Raw genomic sequence first — 22,333 nt, 5'->3', positions numbered from 1 at the left:
TTTTGGCATGTTATGGAAATTCTCATGGTTTGCAATTATAGATAGATATCCTTACTCTATTATGGTAACCAAACTGCCATGAGAAAAATATACCTTAGCTATACTGTAAATGATCATATATACTAAGATCATATATACTTATATGCTAAATATAAAAATTCCTATAGTAAACCATCAGTAAGTATTCAGTAAATTTAGTAGGCTTACAAGGGAAAACAGAACCTAAGACTGAGCCCCAAGAAAGCCTGGCACACAAAGGAGTGGCCAGCAAAAAAAAAGAATGAAGGAAATACCAGACAGGTAAGAGGGAAGTCCAGAAGGAATGATGTCATGGAATTCAAGGAAAGAAGGTGCTTCAAAATGGAGGGAGTGTGTCGTAGTGTGGAATGTTGCTGACAGATCAAGTACATGGAGAACATCCATGGCAAGTGCAAGCATGCCAAGGAAACAGCCTGGCAAGCCAGTTCACCAAGACTAGCAGGGGGAAGAAGGGAAGCGGGGGGGGGGGGGGGGGGGGGGGGGGGGGGGGGCGGGCGGGTGGAAGGAAGAGAAGGGAGAAGGAAAGAGTCAGTGGGGAAAAGGGAAGCAGCCAGAGCATGAGGGGCTTTGTATGCCATGCTGAGGAATATAGGGTTTACACTGTTAAAATACGAAAAGCCAGGGCACCTGGGTGGCTCAGCTGGGTTAAACATCAGACTTTGGCTCAGGTCATGATCTCGCGGTTCCTGAGTTCGAATCCCACTCTGGGTTCTCTGCTGTCAGTGCACAGTCTGCTTCAGCTCCTCTGGCCCTCCCTCTCTCTCTCTCTCTCTCTCTCTGCTCCTCCCCAAGTCGTGGTCTCTCTCTCTCTCTCAAAAATAAACATTAAAAAAATTAAAATATAAAAAGCCACCTAATGGTTTCACATAGAAAAGTAAAAAGTTCAAACGTGTTTTTTGAAAGATACACTTTTAAAACCATTATCACTTTGATAACAATCTAAAGGACAAATTACAGTGTTAAAAAGAGATATTTAGGAGACTATTGTAATGGCTCAAGGTAGAAATGATGAGGGCCCTGGTGAACAACACAACATGGTTGGGGAAGGAGAGGTAAGGAACAAGGATACATCCAGGTTTCTGGCTTGGGTAACCAGGTAGAAGGAGGTACCCTTCACCAACTGAGGGAAAACAGGTGGAGGAGTTCTGCTAACCAACAAGGTAAAACAGAGGGAACAATATAAGAATACAAATACTTTTCCATTACCAGGCTATTATATAGAAAACGTGACTAAAACAGTCAGCAATTTTACACTTATTTTTCCAGGCAGGTTTGAATGTTGTACTTAGATTTATAGCACTACTGGAAAACTTCTAGATTTCCAAGTACAGGAATTCCAAAACAAGTGATCACTGGGGAGAGGCACGAGAAAGAATAAGGGGATTTGACAAGACTGAGAAGTCTGCAGGAGAAGGCTGGATGACACTCTTCCAAAAGGTCTCAGAATTTGACATTAACTTCCTAAACTGACCGCCTTTTGGAGAATGGCCCCAACACTGTCAGTGGCCTGTAGTTGCACTCAGAGTGGCTAACTTTAACAAGCCACACTCACATACTGCATATACTCTGTCAGTGGTAAATGCACTAATGCACAACAGGGGGACAGTCCTTTCTAGTCACTGGAAATCTTTCATTCCGCCACACAGGGTGCTCAACACCTTTTAAGTCAGGTATTACTAATCAGAAATTTGCATGATAAGCATGGAATCAGAGCAAAGGTAGACAGTTTAAAGGACCAACTGTGATGTTGGTGTGGACTGATGATTCATCTCTGTACATTTCTCTAGTGATCTCAGTTGGCCTCTGTAACTCTATTTTTCTGTCCTAAGTTCTTGGCCTAAGTCCAGCCAACCCCCCTTCAGACTGACATATTTGTTCTTTATACATACTAATATAATCAACCAACTGTTTTATTTATTTTTAAAATGTTTATTTTTGAGAGAGAGAGAGAGAGAGAGAGAGAGAGAGAGAGACAGAGAGAGAGGAGGAGAGAGGATCCAAAGCAGGCTCTGCGCTGACAGCAGCAAGACCAATGAGGGGCTGGAACTCATGAACTGTGAGATCATGACCTAAGCGGAAGTCAGATGCTTAACCAACTGAGTCACTCAGGCACCCCCAACCATTTTAAATCCATTTTTTCCCAACACACCTGAGGAATAGGACACCCTTTTGTCATTCTCCTATTAGCAATTCCCAAAACAGAAGCTGGAATGACATGAATCAAAATTTGGAGGGGGGGGGGGTCTGTGTATATCAGAAGAGCTCCTCTCATCACCTTACCCCTAACTCTGACACATGCCCCTGCTTCTGACCTTAGGAAATAAGTCAGAAAGCCAGTCTGTCTCTTTAAGCCTTAGAATTTAAAATGAGTGCAAATTTTTGCTCTCAGAGGCTCTGGTTTTAAATAATCAGTCTCAAAATGTATTCTTAAATTTGCATGAAGAGCTAGCTTCATAGCAGCCCCACATACTGGCAAGAGAGACCACCATTATCTCTCTGAGAGAAAAATAGTACAAAAAGAGCAATTTGACTCTATACACATCCTGCCTGTATTGGCAGGAACATGGAACATGAACACAAGGAACATGAAAGGATTAATATTGAGGCTTGAGCTTTAACCAAAAAAACTTTTAACTTTTAAGCTTTGTTAAAAGTAATAACCTTATAGGGGCGCCTGGGTCTCAGTCAGCTGAGCATCCAACTTCGGCTCATGTCATGATCTCACAGCTTGTGGGTTCGACCCCTGCATCAGGCTCTGTGCTGACAGCTCAGAGCCTGGAGACTGCTTCGGATTCTGTCTCCTCTGCCCCTCCCCCACTTGCACAGGCGTTCTCTCTCTCTCAAAAATAAATAAACATTAAAAAAAATTTCTTTAAGTAATAACCTTATATATTCATCCTGTTTTCTTGATAATTCAAGTATACAAAAGATAACGTTCCTTTGGCAACTGAGGATTCTTCAGTGTTTCCAAATAATCATTTGTTCTCATGTCACATAGAGGTTTAAAAAACTGAGTTAAGGCATACCCTGACTGTTGTTTCTGTAACCAAATGCCTGTTTTCTCCCCATCCTTTGCCTTTTCCTTGAGCAGAGAATTGTAAAAGTCTTGTTATTTATTTTTTATTAAAAAAAATTTTTTTTAATGTTTATTTTTGAAAGAGAGAGACAGAGCACAAGCAGGCGAGGGGCAGTGAGAGAGGGAGACACAGAATCTGAAACAGACTCCAGGCTCTGAGGTGTCAGCACAGAGCCCAACGCGGGGCTCGAACCCACAAATCACAAGATTATGACCTGAGCCGAAGTCTGACACTTAACCCATTGAGCCACTCAGGCCCCCCAGAAACAGTCTTGTTATTTAAATGTAATGATCATCTGGAGTCAAAATCATTGAAGTTTTTTACTAAACTGAATCATTCAAAAAGTATTTATTGAGCATCTACTATGTATAATGTAACTTATTGTCCACTCTTGAGAGTAAAGGGCATTATTGACAGAGTGCCAGACGATACTGAGTAAAACAAGATGTATGCCAAAGTTCTATAGTGAATACTGACCTGGTCACTATGAACAATGAACACTATGAACAATGAACAAGACAGACATGGTCCTTATCTTCAGGGAGTTTATAGTCAAGCAAGGAGAACAGAAGTAGAACATAGAATTATATGTATAGTGAACTTTACAAAGGAAAATTGCAAGATGTTATAGAAAGGTAAAGGAATGGACTTGACTTGGTCTCATTAATGAGTTCCATTTCAAACTAGGGGCGGGAAAGAAGCAGGCACAAAGACCATGCTTGAACACCTACTGTAGGGGGAGCGGGGGAGAAAGGCAATGGGGAGGGTGTGTTGAGATGAAGCTGGAATGGTGGGCTGGGGCCTGATCATGGGGTCCCTAGATAAAATTTTAGATTTTTATTCCAAGGGAAATGGGTATTAAGCAGGAAGCTAATATTGGTAGGCATACATTTTAAAAAAGATAAATTTGGCTGTAGTATTGTTCAGAGGTCAAAAACTTCCTGTGAAAGGCCATACGGTAAATATTTTAGGCTTTGTAGACCGGTCTCTTGCAAATACTCAACTCTGCTGCTGCAAGTGAAAGCATCCATATAATAAATAAACAAAAGAATGTGGCTATGTTTCAGTAAAATTTTATTAATGGACAAGGAAATGTGAATTTCATATAATTGTGCCATGAAATATTATTCTTCTTTTGATTTTTTTAAAACCAACTTAAAAAGGTAAGCCATTCCTACTTTGTGGACTATACAAAAACAGATGGCAAGATTGTTTGGCTCTGAAATAGAACATGGAAGGGGTAGGAGCTTTAAACAAAATAGCTGAGGATGGGGAAAGGCCTACAGTATTATCTTAAACCATGGTTGCACACTTCTTCACAAAAGACAGAAACCACCAATTGTTTGTATCAAAGAATGGAGCTGCCACTGTCTTTTGGCCCCACAAATCGCAGATACTCAACGTGCTGTCTATAAAAATGGTGCTGGGGAGCCCGGGTCATCATCTAATGGGTAATCATCTGACTTTAGCTCAGGTCATGATCCCACTGTACATGAGTTCAAGCCCTACCTCAGGCTCTGTGCTGACAGCTCAGAGCCTGAAGCCTGCTTCAAATTCTATGTCTCCCTTTCTCTTTGCCCCTACCCCGCTCACACTCTGTTTCTCTCTCAAAAATAAATAAGCATTAAAAAAAAATTTAGGAAAAGGTGCTAAGCTCAAAGGTTGTGAACTAAGCTGAAGTGCTATAAATTACTGCATGACTAACCATAGTGACAGGTTAAACACATGTCTACACACTGAGGATTTATGTTAAGCTAAGTCAAATATCTGAAATAAACTGTTCTTTCTGAAGCAATACATCAGACGAAGCTTATGAATGAAAAAAATGTACTTTTAAAAGCATTCTTTCTGAAAGGCATCATATTTGCCTCTAGCTATTTTCCTTTTTTGTGGATTTATTTTACTGGAGAAATCAATAAAACACACAGAACACACACACACACACAATTTAAAAATCATTTTGTTGTATTTACCTTAATCTTTTTTCTAGATTAGTTTGCTTTGTTTTTAAGGCCTTGTCATGTAAGAAGTAAAACTAAGTAAGACATACTTACTCTTACTCTCAGATCCCCAGTCACAAGTAAACATAAATATAATATTCTGAACTTAAATTCTCTAAAAATATTTTGTAATTAATTTTTTTTTTCATTTTACATATTTGAGACAGGGTGTACATGGGAGAGAGGGGCAGAGGGAAAGAGAAAGAAAATCTTAAGCAGGCAACACGCTCAGCACAGAGCCCAACACAGGGGTCAACACCACAACCTTGGGATCATGACCTGAACTGAAATCAAGAGTCACATGCTCAACCGACTTAGTCACCCAAGTGCCCCTAAAAATATTTTGGGGGAAAAGAAATATATATATATATATATATATATATATATATATATATATATATATATATGTGTGTATATATGTGCATAATATATATATAAAATGTATTATTCAAATGGCTTAGGTTTTTTATAGAATTTTGTAGTTATACTGTGTATTTTATGGATTTTGCTTTTTTGAAAGAATAGTATTATGAAAGATCAAGAAATCTAACCAATGTGGCTTTATCACTTTCAAAAACTAGAAGGCAACTGAAGTGTGTAAAAATTGCAGACAATACTAAAACTATACCAAGCACTTAGCATTATGCCTGACAACTAACACCTCATAACTGAGAATTGCTACAATTGTTACAGATGTTAGTATGTTTTAAAAAACTGTTTTTCAAAGATCACTAGGAAAATACAGGAAGGGTGGTTTTGGTTTTGTTTTCTAGTTCCTTTTCCAGGTGAATTCCACAATGTTTAAAATTCTAGTGAGGTCAGTTTTATTTTTTTTTAATTATTTAATGTTTATTTTTGAGAGAGACAGAGACAGAATGTGAATGGGGGAGGAACATAGAGACAGGGAGACACAGAATCCAAAGCAGGTTCCAGGCTCCAAGAGCTCAGTGCAGAGCCGGACACGGGGCTCAAACCCACAAACCCAAAAGTGAGATCATGACTGAGCCGAAGTCAGACGCTTAACTGACTGAGCCACCCAGGAGCCCCCATGGTGAGGGCAGTTTTAAAAGTGAGATCTCATCTCCAACTTCAGTTGGAGTTTAAGTTCTGTATTGTATTTAACACACAATATGCTTAAACATTGATTTTGTTTTAGTATACAGCAGAAATGGTTACCATTCTGTTTATTAAAATGAGGGTATGGTATCCAATCAAGATAGTCACATGTTCAACGTGAAAGAACCAAATAATCCAAAGATATAAAAAGCAAAACTACAATAAAGATGGTGACACTCCTTTTGTACACATCAAGAACACAGGTGACATCAGGATCTTTTCAAAGAGGTTTACATTTTACTCCCACCTTGTAAATGCTTTAGTGGCCTTAAAAGTACCATGGAATTACCTTTCTTCCTCCCATTTCAAAGAGCTTTTTAAATTCTTTTTCATTAAAGTTCAAATCTGTTTCTTCCTTGGCTCATCTGTAAACCTAAACTTTATCACTTCTCTGGAGTTGCTTGTTTTCATAAGGATGTATCTCAACTTTCTCACCTATAAGTGCAAATGGGATGTGGGGAGGATGCTCAGATCCAGCACATAACCAAATGCAGGTTGCAATAGCAGTCTTTGGCTCCTTATTAAAATGAGGGATGCAACTGGGAGATTCCCAAAAAACTCAGAAAACTTGGCATTGGAGGGTAGCATTAGATAGGTCTCTAGGGCAACACTGTCGTTTTCAGCCCATACCAGCAAGAGCAGCCCACTGTATTATAACAATATAATCGAACATGGCGGGCCTAACATAGGGGAAACAGGCTTTCTGCAGCACAACGCTGAAAGGGCAACGCAGAGCTGTAGGGCAGGAAGTCTTTGTGCAGCTGCCCCATACTCCTGCAGGTGGCTGCCGCACACTACCAGACCAGGCATCCATGGGCCGCCACCCCTAGCATTGCCCAGGTCAAGAACATGGGTGCAGGGCTCTGGGGAGCCTGGGTGCCCAAACGCCAGAAAACACTCATGGGGACGAGGCAAGCTTGCACATGGTGCTTCACTGCCAGTCTTGTCTATTCGCTTAAGGAGGGAGGAGGGGCTGGGCTCGGCAAGCTCCCCACCCTCACCCCTGTCTCTCCTCTCTGCTCCAACTGGGGACTTCCAGGCCACTTCTCCGTGTCCCCAGGACTCTGAGAAAGTGAAAGCAGCCAAGTGGGGCACTGTTTGGTAAACCGTAACTTCAGCAGCTGCCCCAAAGTTTGAAAACCATTCAACCCTAAGAGCCACAAAGGCCACAATGTGTCCACTCCAGTGAGTGGCTTAGCTGGAGAGTGGGGAGAAGAGGAGGTAAAGTTCTGGCCTCCAATGTTTAAGCTTCAGCTGCAAAGAAGCCTTTCTTACCAGCTGGAAATCTCTACACCACCCCCCAAGCCATTTTTTTAAAATGACGGATTTATTGAGCTATAATTCACATATCACAAAATTTACTTTAAATGTACAATTGAGAAGTTTTTAGCATATCCTGAGCTGTACAATTATCACCACTAAGTCTAGAACATTTTCATACACCCAAAAGATACCCAAATCCATTAGCAGCCACTTTTCATTTCTCCCTCCTCCTGGAAACAAACTTACTCTCTACTTCTATGACTTTGCCTATACTGGACATTTCATAAAAGCAGGATCATGCAATATATGTTCTTTGGGGACTGGCTTTTTTCACATAGCATAATGTTTCAAGGATCATCTATGTTGTAACATGTATCATTACTTCCCTCATTTGTATTGATGAATAATACTCTATTTTGTGAATAGACACTCTGTTTACCCATTCATCAGCTGATGAACATTTAGGATATTTCCACTTCTTGGCTTTGTGAATAATGCTAAGAACCTGCAAGTGCAAGTTTCTGTGTGAATATATGCTTTCAATTCTCATGCATAAAAACCTAGGAGTGGAATTGCTGGGTCATGCAAAAACTATGTCTAACATTATAAAAACTGCCAAACTATTTTTTCAAAGTTTTCAAAATTTTAGAACCCTACCAGCAATGTATGAGGGCTCTAGTTTCTCCACATCCTTAACTGTTATCAAGGTCTGCTTTTTATTTTAGCTGTCCCAATGAATGTGAAGTAGTATCTCGGTGTGGTTTTATGTTTCCCAAATGGCTAATGACATTGTGCATCTTTGCATGCACTTACTCGCCATTTGTAGATCTTTGCAGAAATGACTATTCAAATCCTTTGCCCATTTTCTTAATAGGTTATTTGTCTTTTTGTTGTTGTTGAGTTGTAATAGTTCCTTCTATGTTCTAGATATGAATGCCTTATCAGAAACATAACTTGCAAATATTTTCTCCTAGTCCTTGAGTTGTCTTTTCACTTTCTTGATGGATACCTTCAAGTGTAAAAGTTTTGAATTAAAGTCCAATTTATTTTTTTGTCACTTGAGGTTTTGGTATCATATCTAAGAAACAACTATCTAATCCAAAAGTCATAAAGATTCACAGCTACAGTTTCTTCTGAGAGTTTTATACTTTAAGATCTTACATTTAAGTCTGTGATCCATTTTGACTTAATTATTGTATACCATCTAAAGTAGGAATCAAAATTCATTCTTTAGTATATGCTATCTAGTTGTGCCAGCACCATTTGGTGAAAAGACTTCTTTCCCTGTTGAATTATTTTGGCACCCTTGTCAAAAATCAATTTAAGGCTGGTAAGTGTAAGATTTTATTTCTGGACTCTCCATTCTATTCCATTAATGTATATGTCTAGACTTACACCAGTAAACTCACTGCCTTGATTATTGCAGCTTTACAGTAAACATCAAAAAAAAAAAAGTGCAAGTCCTCCAATGTTACGGACTGAATTGCATTCTCCTAAACTTTATATGTGAAGCCCGAACCCCCCGATGTGACTATATTTGAAAACAGGGACTTTAAGGAGAAAATTAAAGTTAATGAAGTTGCTATGGTTTGAATTGTGTCCTCCCCCTGAAATTCATATGTTGAAGCGCTAGCTCCCAATGTGATATTATTTGCAGGTGAGGCCTTTGGGAGATAATTAGGTTTAGATGAGGTAAATGAGGGCAGGACTCTCATGATAAGATTAGTGCCTTTATAACAAAAGACACCAGAAAGTTTGCTCACTCTGGCTCTGGCTCTCTCTCTCCTTCCCTGCTATGTCAGGACACAATAAGAAGGCAAGAAGTATCCTCACCAGAACCCAACCAAAGCTGGCATCCTGATTTCAGACTTACAGCCCCTAGAGCTATGAGGAAATAAATTTCTGTACCTTTAGCCACCCAGTCTACAGCATTTTGTTATAGCAGCTTGAGCTAAGACAGAAGTCATGAGGGTGGGGCCCTAACCTAATAGGACTGGTATTTATATAAGAGGAAGAGATACCTTGGGGTGCCTGGGTGGCTCAGTCAGTTAAGCATCCAACTCTTGATTTTGGTTCAGGTCATGATCTCACGGTCCTAAGTTCAAGGCCCACGTTGAGCTCCATGCCCAGCATGGAGCCTCCTTAAGAGTTTCTCTCTCTCCCTCCCTCTGCCCCTCACCTGCTTTCATGCTCTCTCTCTCTCAAAAAAACAAACAAACAAAAAAAACCCACATAAAAATAATGAAAAAAAAAAGGGGAAGAGATACCAGGAATGTGCATGAACAGAGGGAAAACCAGTGAGAAGGCTGCAAGCCAATGAGAGGGGTCTCACCAGAAATTCACCCTGCCCATTCCACGATCTTGGACTTTCAGCTTCTGGAAGGGTGAGAAAATACATTTATGCTGTTTAAGCCACCCAGTCTGTAGTATTTTGTAATGGCAGCCCTAACAGACTAATTCATCTAATTTTATTCTCCTTCTTCAAGATTGTTTTGACTATTCTGGGTACCTTGCATTTCCATATGAGTTTTAGGATCTGCTTGTCAATTTCTTAAAAAAAAAAAAAAGCCAGTTGGGATTTTGATAGGGATTGCACTGAATCTGCAAATCAATTTGGGGAGTATGGCCAACTTAACAATATCAAGTCTTCTGATCCATGAGCATGAGACTCTTTTCACTTGTAATGTTTAATTTCTTCTCACAATATTTAGTAGCTTTCAGTGTTCATCTTAAAGTTCTTTTGTTAAATTTGTTCCCAAGTATTTTATTCTTTTTGATATTATTATAAATGAACTATTTTTGGGGTGCCTGGGTGGCTCAGTCGGTTAAGCATCCAATTTCTGTTCAAGTCATGATCTCACAGTTCATTGGTTTGAGCCACGTGTCGGGCTCTATGCTGACAGCTCAAAGCCTGGAGCCTGCTTCGGATTCTATATCTCCCTCTCTCTCTGCCCCTCCCTCATTCATGCTCTGTCTCTCTCTGTCTCTCAAAAATAAATAAAAGTTAAAAAAAATTTGTAAATGAACTATATTTTTTTTAAATTTTGGATTGTTCATTTTGAGTGTATAGAAATATATAATTGATTTTTGTATTTTAATCATATGTTCTGCAACTTGCTGAACTTATTAGTTCTAATGGGTTTTTATGGATTTCCTTAGAATTTTACATATACAAAAACATACTATCTACCAGTGGAGATAGTTTTTTAAAAATTTTTTTTTTCAACGTTTATTTATTTTTGGGACAGAGAGAGACAGAGCATGAACGGGGGAGGGGCAGAGAGAGAGGGAGACACAGAATCAGAAACAGGCTCCAGGCTCTGAGCCATCAGCCCAGAGCCTGACGCGGGGCTCGAACTCACGGACCGCGAGATCGTGACCTGGCTGAAGCCTGACGCTTAACCGACTGCGCCACCCAGGCGCCCCAATAGTTTTATTTCTTCATTTTTAATTGGATGTCTTTTACTTCTTCTTTTTTTTTTTTTTTTTTTTTTTTTTTTTGCCTAATTTCCCTGGCTAGAGCCTTCAGTACAATGTTGAATAGAAATGGCAAGAAAGATTGTAATTTGGCCCAGGTCATGATACCAAAGTTCATGGGTTCAAGCCCTGCCTAGGGCTCTCTGCTGTCAGTGCTGAGCCGGCTTTGGATCCTGTTTCCCTCTCTCTGCCCCTCCCCAGCTCTCACATGCGTGCACACACACACACTCTCTCTCTTTCTCAAAAATAAACATTAAAAAAAAAGAAAGGAAGAAAGAAATGGTAAGAAACTACATCCTTGTCTTGTTCTTGACCTGAGGTGGGAAGCATTGATCTCTTACCATTAAGTATGTTAGTTTTATTAGATCAAAGAAATTCCCTGCTAGTCCCACTTAATTTTTTTTTTATCATGAAAAGATATTGGCTCTTGTCACATTTTTTCTGTATTGATTGAAATGATCATGGGGCACCTGGGTGGCTCAGTCGGTTAAGCGGCCGACTTCGGCTCAGGTCATGATCTCACAGTCTGTGAGTTCGAGCCCCGCGTCGGGCTCTGTGCTGACAGCTCAGAGCCTGGAGCCTGTTTCAGATTCTGTGTCTCCCTCTCTCTGACCCTCCCCCATTCATGCTCTGTTTCTCTCTGTCTCAAAAATAAATAAACGTTAAAAAAATTAAAAAAAAAAAAGATATGATCATGTCATTTTTGTTCTTTATTCTACTAATATAGTTTATTACACTGACTGATGTTCATAGGTTGAATCACCTGTATAAATTCTACCTAGTCACGGCATGTAATCATTTTTATATGTGGCTGGATTTGTTTTGCTAAATTGGCTTGGATTTTGGTTTGGTTTTCTTGAGCATTTTTATGTCTATAATCACAGACAAAATGAACAGAGACACAATGAACATAAAAATTGTCCTGTAGGTTTCTTGTGATGTTCTTTGTCTGGTTTTGGTTATCAAAGGAACAGTGGCCTCAATGACTGAGTTGGGAAGTATTCTCTCCTCTTCTATTTTTTGAAATACATTGTGAAGGATTGATGTTAATTCTGTAAACATTTGGCACAATTCACCAAAGAAGCCATCTGGACCTGAGATTTCCTTTGTAGCTAGACTTTTTTTTTTTTTATTGCTAATTCAATCTCTTTTGTTGTTATAGGTCTATTCAGATTTTTCATTTCTACTTGAGTCAGTTGCAGTGTTTTATGACTTTCTAGTCACAAGTGTGTCCATTTCATTTAGACTAATTTGTTGGCATACAATGTTCATGGTAAGAATCCTCTTCATTTTGTTTTTTTTTTTTAATATGAAATTTATTGTCAAATTGGTTTCCATACAACACCCAGTGCTCATCCCAACAGGTGCCCTCCTCAATACCCATCACCTACCCACCCCTCCCTCCCACCCCCCCCATCAACCCTCAGTTTGCTCTCAGTTTTTTTTTTTTAATTTTTTTTTAACGTTTTATTTATTTTTGAGACAGGGGGAGACAGAGCATGAACAGGGGAGGGTCAGAGAGAGGGAGACACAGATTCTGAAACAGGCTCCAGGCTCCGAGCTTTCAGCACAGAGCCCGACGCGGGGCTCGAACTCATGGACTGCGAGATCATGACCTGAGCCGAAGTCGGCCGCTTAACCGACTGAGCCACCCAGGCACCCCTGCTCTCAGTTTTTAAGAGTCTCTTATGTTTTGGTTCCCTCCCTCTTTAACCTTTTTTTTTTCTTCCCCTCCCCCATGGGTTTCTGTTAAGTTTCTCAGGATCCACATAAGAGTGAAAACATATGGCATCTGTCTTTCTCTGTATGACTTATTTCACTTAGCATAACACTCTCCAGTTCCATCCATGTTGCTACAAAAGGTCATATTTCATTCTTTCTCATTGCCACGTAGTATTCCATTGTGCATATGAACCACAATTTCTTTATCCATTCATCAGTTGATGGACATTTAGGCTCTTCCCATAATTTGGCTATTGTTGAGAGTGCTGCTATAACACATAGGGGTACAAGTGCCCCTATGCATCAGCACTCCTGTATCCCTTGGGTAAATTCCTAGCAGTACTATTGCTGGGTCATAGGGTAGATCTATTTTTAATTTTTTGAGGAACCTCCACACTGTTTTCCTGACTGGCTGCACCAGTTTGCATTCCCACCAACAATGCAAGAGGGTTCCCGTTTCTCCACATCCTCACCAGCATCTATAGTCTCCTGATTTGTTCATTTTAGCCACTCTGACTGGGGTGAGGTCATATCTGAGTGTGGATTTGATTTGTATTTCCCTGATTAGGAGCGAGGTTGAGCATCTTTTCATGCGCCTGTTGGCATCTGGGTGTCTTCTTTAGAGAAGTGTCTATTCATGTATTCTACCCATTTCTTCACTGGATTATTTGTTTTTCAGGTGTGGAGTTTGGTAAGCTCTTTATAGATTTTGGATACTAGCCCTTTGTCTGATATGTCATTTGCAAATATCTTTTCCCATTCCGTTGGTTGCCTTTTAGTTTTGTTGATAGTTTCCTTTGCAGTGCAGAAGCATTTTATCTTCATGAGGTCCCAATAGTTCATTTTTGCTTTTAATTCCCTTGTCTTTGGGGATGTGTCAAGTAAGAAATTGCTGCAGCTAGGTCAGAGAGGTTTTTTCCTGCTTTCTCTTCTAGAGTTTTGATGGTTTCTTATCTCACATTCAGGTCCTTTACACATTTTGAGTTTATTTTTGTGAATGGTGTAAGAAAGTGGTCTAGTTTCATCCTTCTGCATGTTACTGTCCAGTTCTCCCAGCACCGTTTGTTAAAGAGACTGTCTTTTTTCCATTGGATATTCTTTCCTGCTTTGTCAAAGATTAGTTGGCCATACTTTTGTGGGACTAATTCTGGGGTTTCTATTCCATTCCATTGGTCTATGTGTCTGTCTTTGTGCCAATACCATGCTGTCTTGATGATTATAGCTTTGTAGTAGAGGCTTAAGTCTGGGATTGTGATGCCTCGTGCTTTGGTCTTCTTCTTCAAAATTACTTTGGCTATTCAGGATCTTTTGTGGTTCCACACAAATTTTAGGATTGCTTGTTCTAGCTTCAGGAAGAATGCTGGTGCAATTTTGGTTAGGATTGCGTTGAATGTGTAGATTGCTTTGGGTAGTATTGACATTTTAACAATATTTATTCTTCCAATCCATGAGCACAGAATGTTTTCCCATTTCTTTATGTCTTCTTCAATTTCCTTCATAAGCTTTCTATAGTTTTCAGCATACAGATCTTCGACATCTTTTGTTAGGTTTATTCCCAGATATTTTATGCTTCTTCGTGCAATTGTGAATGGGATCAGTTTCTTTATTTGTCTTTCTGTTGCTTCATTGTTAGTGTATAAGAATGCAACTGATTTCTGTACGTTGATTTTGTATCCTGCGACTTTGCTGAATTCATGTATCAGTTCTAGCAGACTTTGGTGGAGTCTATCGGGTTTTCATGTCATCTGCAAAAAGTGAAAGCTTGACTTCATCTTTGCCAATTTTGATGCCTTTGATTTCCTTTTGTTGTCTGACTGCTGATGATAAGCACTTCCAACACTATGTTAAACAACAGCGGTGAGAGAGGATGTCCCTATCGTGTTCCTGATCTCAGGGGGAAAACTCTCAGTTTTTCCCCATTGAGGATGATATTAGCTGTGGGCTTTTCATAAATGGCTTTTATGATGTTTAAGTATGTTCCTTCTATCCCGACTTTCTCGAGATAGTCTTAATCATTATTAAGAAATGATGCTGAATTTTGTCAAATGTTTTTTCTGCATTGATTGACAGGATCATATGGTTCTTATCTTTTCTTTTATTAATGTGATGTATCATGTTGATTGATTTGCGAATGTTGAACCAGCCCTGCATCCCAGGAATGAATACCACTTGATCATGGTGAATAATTCTTTTTATATGCTATTGAATTCGATTTGCTAGTATCTTATTGAGAATTTTTGCATCCATATTCATCAGGGATATTGGTCTGTAGTTCTCTTTTTTTGCTGGGTCTCTGTCTGGTTTGGAAATCAAAGTAATGCTGGCTTCATAGAATGAGTCTGAAAGTTTTCCTTCCCTTTCTATTTTTTTGGAACAGCTTGAGAAGGATAGGTATTATCTCTGCTTTAAATGTCTGGTAGAATTCCCCTGGGAAGCCATCTGGTCCTGGACTCTAATTTGTTGGGAGATTTTTGATAACTGATTCAATTTCTTTGCTGGTTATGGGTCTGTTCAAGTTTTCTATTTCTTTCTGTTTGAGTTTTGGAAGTGTGTGGGTGCTTAGGAATTTGTCCATTTCTTCCCGGGTGTCCAGTTTGTTGGCATATAATTTTTCATAGTATTCCCTGATAATTGCTTGTATTTCTGAAGGATTGGTTGTAATCATTCCATTTTCATTCATGATTTTATCTATTTGGGTCCTCTCCCTTTTCTTTTTGAGAAGCCTGGCTAGAGGTTTATCAATTTTGTTTATTTTTTCAAAAAAACCAACTCTTGGTTTCATTGATCTGGTCTACAGTTTTTTTAGATTCTATATTGTTTATTTCCGCTCTGATCTTTATTATTTCCCTTCTTCTTCTGGGTTTGGGGTGTCTTTGCTGTTCTGCTTCTATTTCCTTTAGGTATGCTGTTAGATTTTGTATTTGGGATTTTTCTTGTTTCTTGACATAGGCCTGGATCACAATGTATTTTCCTCTCAGGACTGCCTTCGCTGCATCCCAAAGTGTTTGGATTGTTTTATTTTCATTTTCATTTGTTTCCATATATTTTTTAATTTCTTCTCTAATTGCCTGGTTGACCCATTCATTCTTTAGTAGTTGTTTAACCTCCATGCTTTTGGAGGTTTTCCAGACTTTTTCCTGTGGTTCATTTCAAGCTTCATAACATTGTGGTCTGAAAGTATGCATGGTATGATCTCAGTTCTTGTATACTTATGAAGGGCTGTTTTGTGACCCAGTATGTGATCTATCTTGGAGAATGTTCCATGTGCACTCGAGAAGAAAATATACTCTGTTGCTTTGGGATTCAGAGTTCTAAATATATCTGTCAAGTCCATCTGATCCAATGTATCATTCAGGGCCCTTGTTTCTTTATTGATCCTGTGTCTAGATGATCTATCCATTATTGTAAGTGGAGTATTAAAGTCCCCTGCAATTACCACATTCTTATCAATAAGGTTGCTTATGTTTGTGATTAATTCTTTTATATATTTGGGGCTCCCGTATTTGGTGCATAGACATTTATAATTGTTAGCTCTTCCTGATGGATAGACCCTGTAATGGTTATATAATGCCCTTCTTCATCTCTTGTTACAGCCTTTCAAGTCTAGTTTGTCTGATACAAGTATGGCTACTCCAGCTTTCTTTTGACTTCCAGTAGCATGATAGATCGTTCTCCATTCCCTCACTTTCAATCTGAAGGTGTCCTCAGATCTAAAATGAGTCTCTTGTAGACAGCAAATAGATGGGTCTTGGTTTTTTATACATTCTGATACCCTATGTCTTTTGGTTGGAGCATTTAGTCCATTTACATTCAGTGTTATTATAGAAAGATATGGGTTTAGAGTCACTGTGTTGTCTGTAGGTTTCATGCTTGTAGTGAAGTCTATGGTACTTTGTGGTCCTTGCAACATTTCACTCACAGAATCCCCCTTAGGATCTCTTATTAGTGGTTGGTTTAGTGGTGATGGTTTAGTGGTTTAGTGGTGATGAATTCCTTCAGTTTTTGTTTGTTTTGGAAGACCTTTATCTCTCCTTCTATTCTGAATGACAGACTTGCTGGATAAAGGATTCTCGGCTGCATATTTTTTTCTGTTCATCACATTGAAGATTTCCTGCCATTCCTTTCTGTCCTGCCAAGTTTCAGTAGATAGGTCTGTCACTAGTCTTATCGGTCTCCCTTTATATGTTAGAGCATGTTTATCCCTAGCTGCTTTCAGAATTTTCTCTTTATCCTTGTATTTTGCCAGTTTCACTATGATGTGTCATGCAGAAGATCGATTCAAGTTACGTCTAAGGGAGTTCTCTGTGCCTCTTGGATTTCAATGCCTTTTTCATTCCCCAGATCAGGGAAGTTCTCAGCTATGATTTGTTCAAGTACACCTTCAGCCCCTTTCTCTCTCTCTTCCTCTTCTGGAATTCCTATTATATGGATATTGTTATGTTTGATTGCATCACTTAGTTCTCTAATTCTCCCCTCATACTCCTGGATTTTTTTATCTCGTTTTCTCAGCTTCCTCTTTTTCCATAATTTTATCTTCTAATTCACCTATTCTCTCCTCTGCCCCTTCAATCCGAGCTGTGGTCACCTCCATTTTATTATGCACCTCATTTATAGCATTTTTTAGCTCCTCCTATTTCTTAGTCCCTTGATCTCTGTAGCAATAGATTCTCTGCTGTTCTCTATAATTTTTTCAAGCCCAGCGATTAATTTTATGACTATTATTATAATTCTTGTTCCGTTATATTGCTTAAATCGTTTCTGATCAATTCGATAACTGTCGCTACTTCCTGGAGTTTCTTTTGAGGAGAATTCTTTCGTTTTGTCATTTTGGATAGTCCCTGGGGTGGCATGGAACTGCAGGGCACTTCCCCTGTGCTGTCTGGAGTAACTTGTGTTGGTGGACGGGGCCACAGTCAGACCCAATGTCTGTCCCCAGCCCACCACTGGGGCTACAGTCAGACTGGTGTGTACCTTATCTTCCTCTCTCCCAGGGGCAGGACTCACTGTGGAGTGGTGTGGCCCCTGTCTGGGCTACTTGCACACTGCCAGGCTTGTGGTGCTGCTTTGATGGGATCTGGCGTATTAACCGGGGTGGATCCACAAGGTGCACAGGGGTGGGAGGGGCAGGCTCAGCTAGCTTTGCTGTGGGTGGTCCCCTGTAGGAGGGGCCCTGCAGCACCAGGAGGGAGGCCAACCTGTCGGAGTTATGAATCCACAGAAGCACAGCGTTGGGTGTTTGCGCAGTGCACAAGCAAGTTCAGTGAACTGGTTCCCTTTGGGGTTTCGGCTGGGGGATGGGAGAGGGAGATGGCGCTGGCCAGCGCCTTTGTTCCTAGTCGAGCAGAGCTCTGTCTTCCAGGGCTCTACACCTCTCCCTCCTGTTGTCCTCTCACCCTCCCACTCTCTGAGCAGAGCTGTTGACTTATAACATTCTAGATGTTAAGTCCCGCTGGCCATCAGAACTCATGCAGTCCGGCCCCTCCACTTTTGCAAGCCAGACTCAGGCTCTGCCTTGCCAGGCGGGCTGCCCCTCCACCGCCCTGGCTCCCTCCCACCAGTCCGTGTAGCACGCACTGCCTCTCCCCCCTTCCTACCCTCTTCCGTGGGCCTCTTGTCTATGCTTGGCTCCAGAGAGTCCGTTCTGCTAGTCTTCTGGTGGTTTTCTGGGTTATTTAGGCAGGTATGGATGGAATCTAGGTGATCAGCAGGACAAGGTGAGCCCAGCGTCCTCCTACGCCGCCATCTTCCTGAATCCTCTTCATTTTGTAGGGTCAGTAGTAATGTTTCCAGTTTCACTTCTGAATTTAATAATTTTAATATTTTTTTCTTGTTCAGTCTAGCTAAAAATTGTCAACTTTATTGATCTTTTCAAAGAAAAATCTTTTGGTTCTGTTGATCATCTTTTTGAAATCTCTTTTTCATTCACTTCTGTTCTAATGTTTAGTACTTCCTTGCTTCTATTTCCTTTAAGTTTAGTGTGTTTTCTTTACTCTAATTTCTTAAGGTGAAAAGTTAGGTTATTCATTTGAAATCATTCTTCTTTTATAATATAGATATTTATAGTTATAATATCCCCCTTTTAGCACTGCTTTAACTGTACCTCATGAGTTCTAGTATGTTGTCTTTTTGTTTTCATTTAACTCAAACTATGTTCTAATTTATCTTGTGAATTCTTCTTGGACTCTGGTTATTTAGGAATGTTCTATTTAATACCCACTTTTTATGAATTTCCCAAACATCTGTTATTGAGTTCTAATTTCATTCCATTGTGGTCCACTGTATTATTTCAATACTCTTGAATTACTAAGGTTTCTTTTATGGTCTAGCATATGGTCTGTCCTGGAGAATGTTCCATGTATACTTGAGAAGGATGTGTATTCTGTTTTGAGTGGACTGTCCCTTAGATGTCTTTTAGTTCTAGTTAGTTTATAGTTTTGTTCAAGTCTTCTGTTTCCTTGTTGATCTCCTTGGTTGTTCTACACATAATTGAAAGTGGGGTGTTGAAATCTCCAACTATTATTGTTGAATTGTCTGTTTCCCCCTTCAATTCTGCCAGGTTTGTTTCATGTATTTTAGGGCTCTGTTATTAGGTGTATATAAGTTTATAAATTGTTATGGATTGACTCTTTTAGTATTATAAAATATTATTCCTTGTCTCTATTAATTTTTGTTTTAGAGTCTATTTTGTTTGATACTACCGCAGTCACTTCAACTTTCTTTTGGTTACTATTTGTATGGTATATTTTGTTTCCATCCTTTTATTGTCCATCTGTTTGTATCTTTAAATCTAACATATTTCATATAGACAGCATATAGTTGGATCAAGTTTTTTTTCCATTCTTTCTGCCTACCTCTGCCTTCTGATTAAAGTGCTTAAGGGGCGCCTGGGTGGCGCAGTCGGTTAAGCATCCGACTTCAGCCAAGTCACAATCTCGCGGTCCGTGAGTTCGAGCCCCGCGTCAGGCTCTGGGCTGATGGCTCAGAGCCTGGAGCCTGTTTCCGATTCTGTGTCTCCCTCTCTCTCTGCCCCTCCCCCGTTCATGCTCTGTCTCTCTCTGTCCCAAAAATAAATAAACATTGAAAAAAAAATTTTTTTTTTAAATAAAAAAATAAAGTGCTTAATCTTTTATGTTTAATGATTTAATGGCTATGTTTAATAGCCATTTTGCTATTTTTTTCTATGTGTCTTATATCTTGTTAGTCCCTCTATTCTTCCATTACCGCCTTCTTATGTGTGAAATAGATCTAGTGTATCATTTTAATTCCCTTGATATTTCTTTTACTATATTTTTAAAGCTATTTTCTTGGTGGTTACCCTGAGGATTTGCAGTAGTCCCTCCCCCCTTATCTACAAGTTCAGTTTCCCCAGTTTTAGTTACCCGAAGTCAATCACAGTCAGGAAGTAGACTGTCCTCCTTCTGACATACCATCAGAATAAGTAGCACAACAATATATCACAATGCTATGTCATTCACCTCACTTCATTTCATCATGCAGTCATTTGATAATCTCATATCATCAAGAAGAAAGATGAGTATAGCATAATAAGGTATTTTAAGAGAAAGAAAGATACCGCATTCACGTAACTTCTATTATAGTATATTGTTACAATTATTCTATGTAATTAGTTATTTTTATTAATCTCTTACCATGCCTAATTTACAAATTAAATTTTATCATAGGTATGCACATATAGGAAAAAACATAACATATATATTAGTTTCAGTACTGTCTGCAGTTTCAGACATCCACTGTGGGTCTTGGACCATATCCCCTACAGATAAAGGGGAGACTACTATACAATCAACATCTTAACATAACTATGGATTCTATTTTGCTTCGAGTTTCTTCTTGGAATTTCAACAGTCTAGTCAAAATTAACTCCAAAAACATAAAAAGGAACTTTCAACTCACAAACACTGTTGAGGTACACATTGGGATGTTGCCATTATAATAAGTACCTGCCTCTGGTATGAACACTTACCTTGTCTAATAGTACATTCTGCCACAACCTAAAGATACTGAGGTAACTTCTGTCTCTGGCACCAAAAGATGTAAAGAAAAACTGCAAAGAAAAACAGAACGATGATTTTAGTGTCATAAAAAAAAGTGGGAAGGAGTGTCATGAGGATCTGTTGGCACTTGCTATGGTGAAAGCAAACTAATATGACACCATTACCTACTTTATATTTAAAAAAATTTTTTTAATGATTATTTTTGAGAGAGAGAGAGAGAGAGAGTGTGGGAGCGGGGAAGGGGCAGAGAGAGGGGGAGACACAGAATTCAAAGCAAGCTCCAGGCTCTTAGCTGTCAGCACAGAGCCTAATGTAGGGCTTGAATGCATGATCCATGAGATAATGACCTGAGCCGAGTTGGATGCTTAATCAACTGAGCCACCCACGTGCCCCTATATATTACTTTTGTTTCACTCTTTGCTAAAAGAGAAGAAAAACAGGTAACTGGTACATGAACGAGGTATCTTTAAAAATTGTATCTTACAGGAAGTACAATTTTATCAATATTTACTCAGGAAAGGAGCTTGAAATAGGTAGATATTTATGTACATGTAATTTAACTATTAAAATAATCTTCTTAAAAAATTTTTTTACATTTATTTATTTATTTATTTTGAGAGAGATGACACATCGTGCAAGCAGGGGAGGGACGGGGCGGGGGGGGGGGGAGAGAGAGAAAGAGAGAGAGAGAGAGAGAGAGAGAATCCCAAGCAGGCTCCGCACCACCACCATGGAGGCTGATGTGGGGCTCAAACCCACAACCAGTGAGATCATAACCAGAGCTGAGATCAAGAGGCAGATACCTAATGAACTGAGCCACCCAGGTGCCCTATTTTAAAGATCTTAATTTCAAATAATATCATCTTTCATAGTCTTCTGAAAAATCCAGAAATAGTTAACTTCTACTAATTATATACATAACACTCCCATGTTAAAACTTAACTTTGCTTTGAATGCTATAGAAAAAAATAGCATGTTTCAATCTATAATTCCATGTTTGGTTTTAGCTCTATCTCTTCCTCTGCATTTAATTGATTTTGCAAAGTCACGTTTTGAAATAGGCTTTTATGAGAAAATCTGACAAGTGACAGCACTAACGACAGTCTCTCAGTGTATCATCTCTTCCGACCCCATAGTTAGTGACTTCATGATTGAGTGGTTATTTTTAGGGATGAGAAAGCTCAGTTGTTGTTTGATTTGTTAAATAACATGTCAAACAAATAATGTTTTGGGTGTTTATACTTTTCATAGAAAGATTTTAAAGTGCTATTTTCTAGTTAGTAAATTGAAATGTTGCTATATATATACTCCATAAAGGAAAACTTTTCATAACAAGCATATATCTAGATTTTCCAAATACGATTACATACATAATATGTAACTTAACGATGACTACTTACTATCCTCTATCTCATTTTCTTAAACCCAAATCATTTTTTTTTTGTATTTTTTGTATTGTAATAATCTTGCAACCTTTTTGTTCAGGTATATAGATAAGAAAAACCTCCTCATCTCTCTTTCACCACTGTCTTATGCTTACTAATTCCCACGTCTTAAACTAAATAACTTGTAATCTACTTTATCCACTCATGCATACAATCTATCACTTAGTTCTACAGGTCTT

At 39.1% G+C, this 22,333-nt stretch overlaps 1 protein-coding gene across 2 annotated transcripts in view; it reads right to left on the bottom strand.

Moving 5' to 3' along the window:
• GRAMD1C (GRAM domain containing 1C) overlaps positions 1-22,333 on the bottom strand; it is a 104,003-nt gene that overhangs the window by 40,721 nt on the left and 40,949 nt on the right. For both annotated transcript variants that reach the window (XM_045502096.1, XM_045502095.1), the window contains exon 6: positions 20,679-20,759. In XM_045502096.1, the coding sequence (XP_045358052.1) occupies positions 20,679-20,759 (81 nt within the window). The remainder of the gene's footprint in view (positions 1-20,678; positions 20,760-22,333) is intronic.

The sequence above is a fragment of the Leopardus geoffroyi genome, chromosome C2 (assembly GCF_018350155.1).
Source record: "Leopardus geoffroyi isolate Oge1 chromosome C2, O.geoffroyi_Oge1_pat1.0, whole genome shotgun sequence".
NCBI lineage: Eukaryota > Metazoa > Chordata > Mammalia > Carnivora > Felidae > Leopardus > Leopardus geoffroyi.
Note: the sequence above shows the minus strand (reverse complement) of the source record. Positions and strands in the feature narration are given on the sequence as shown.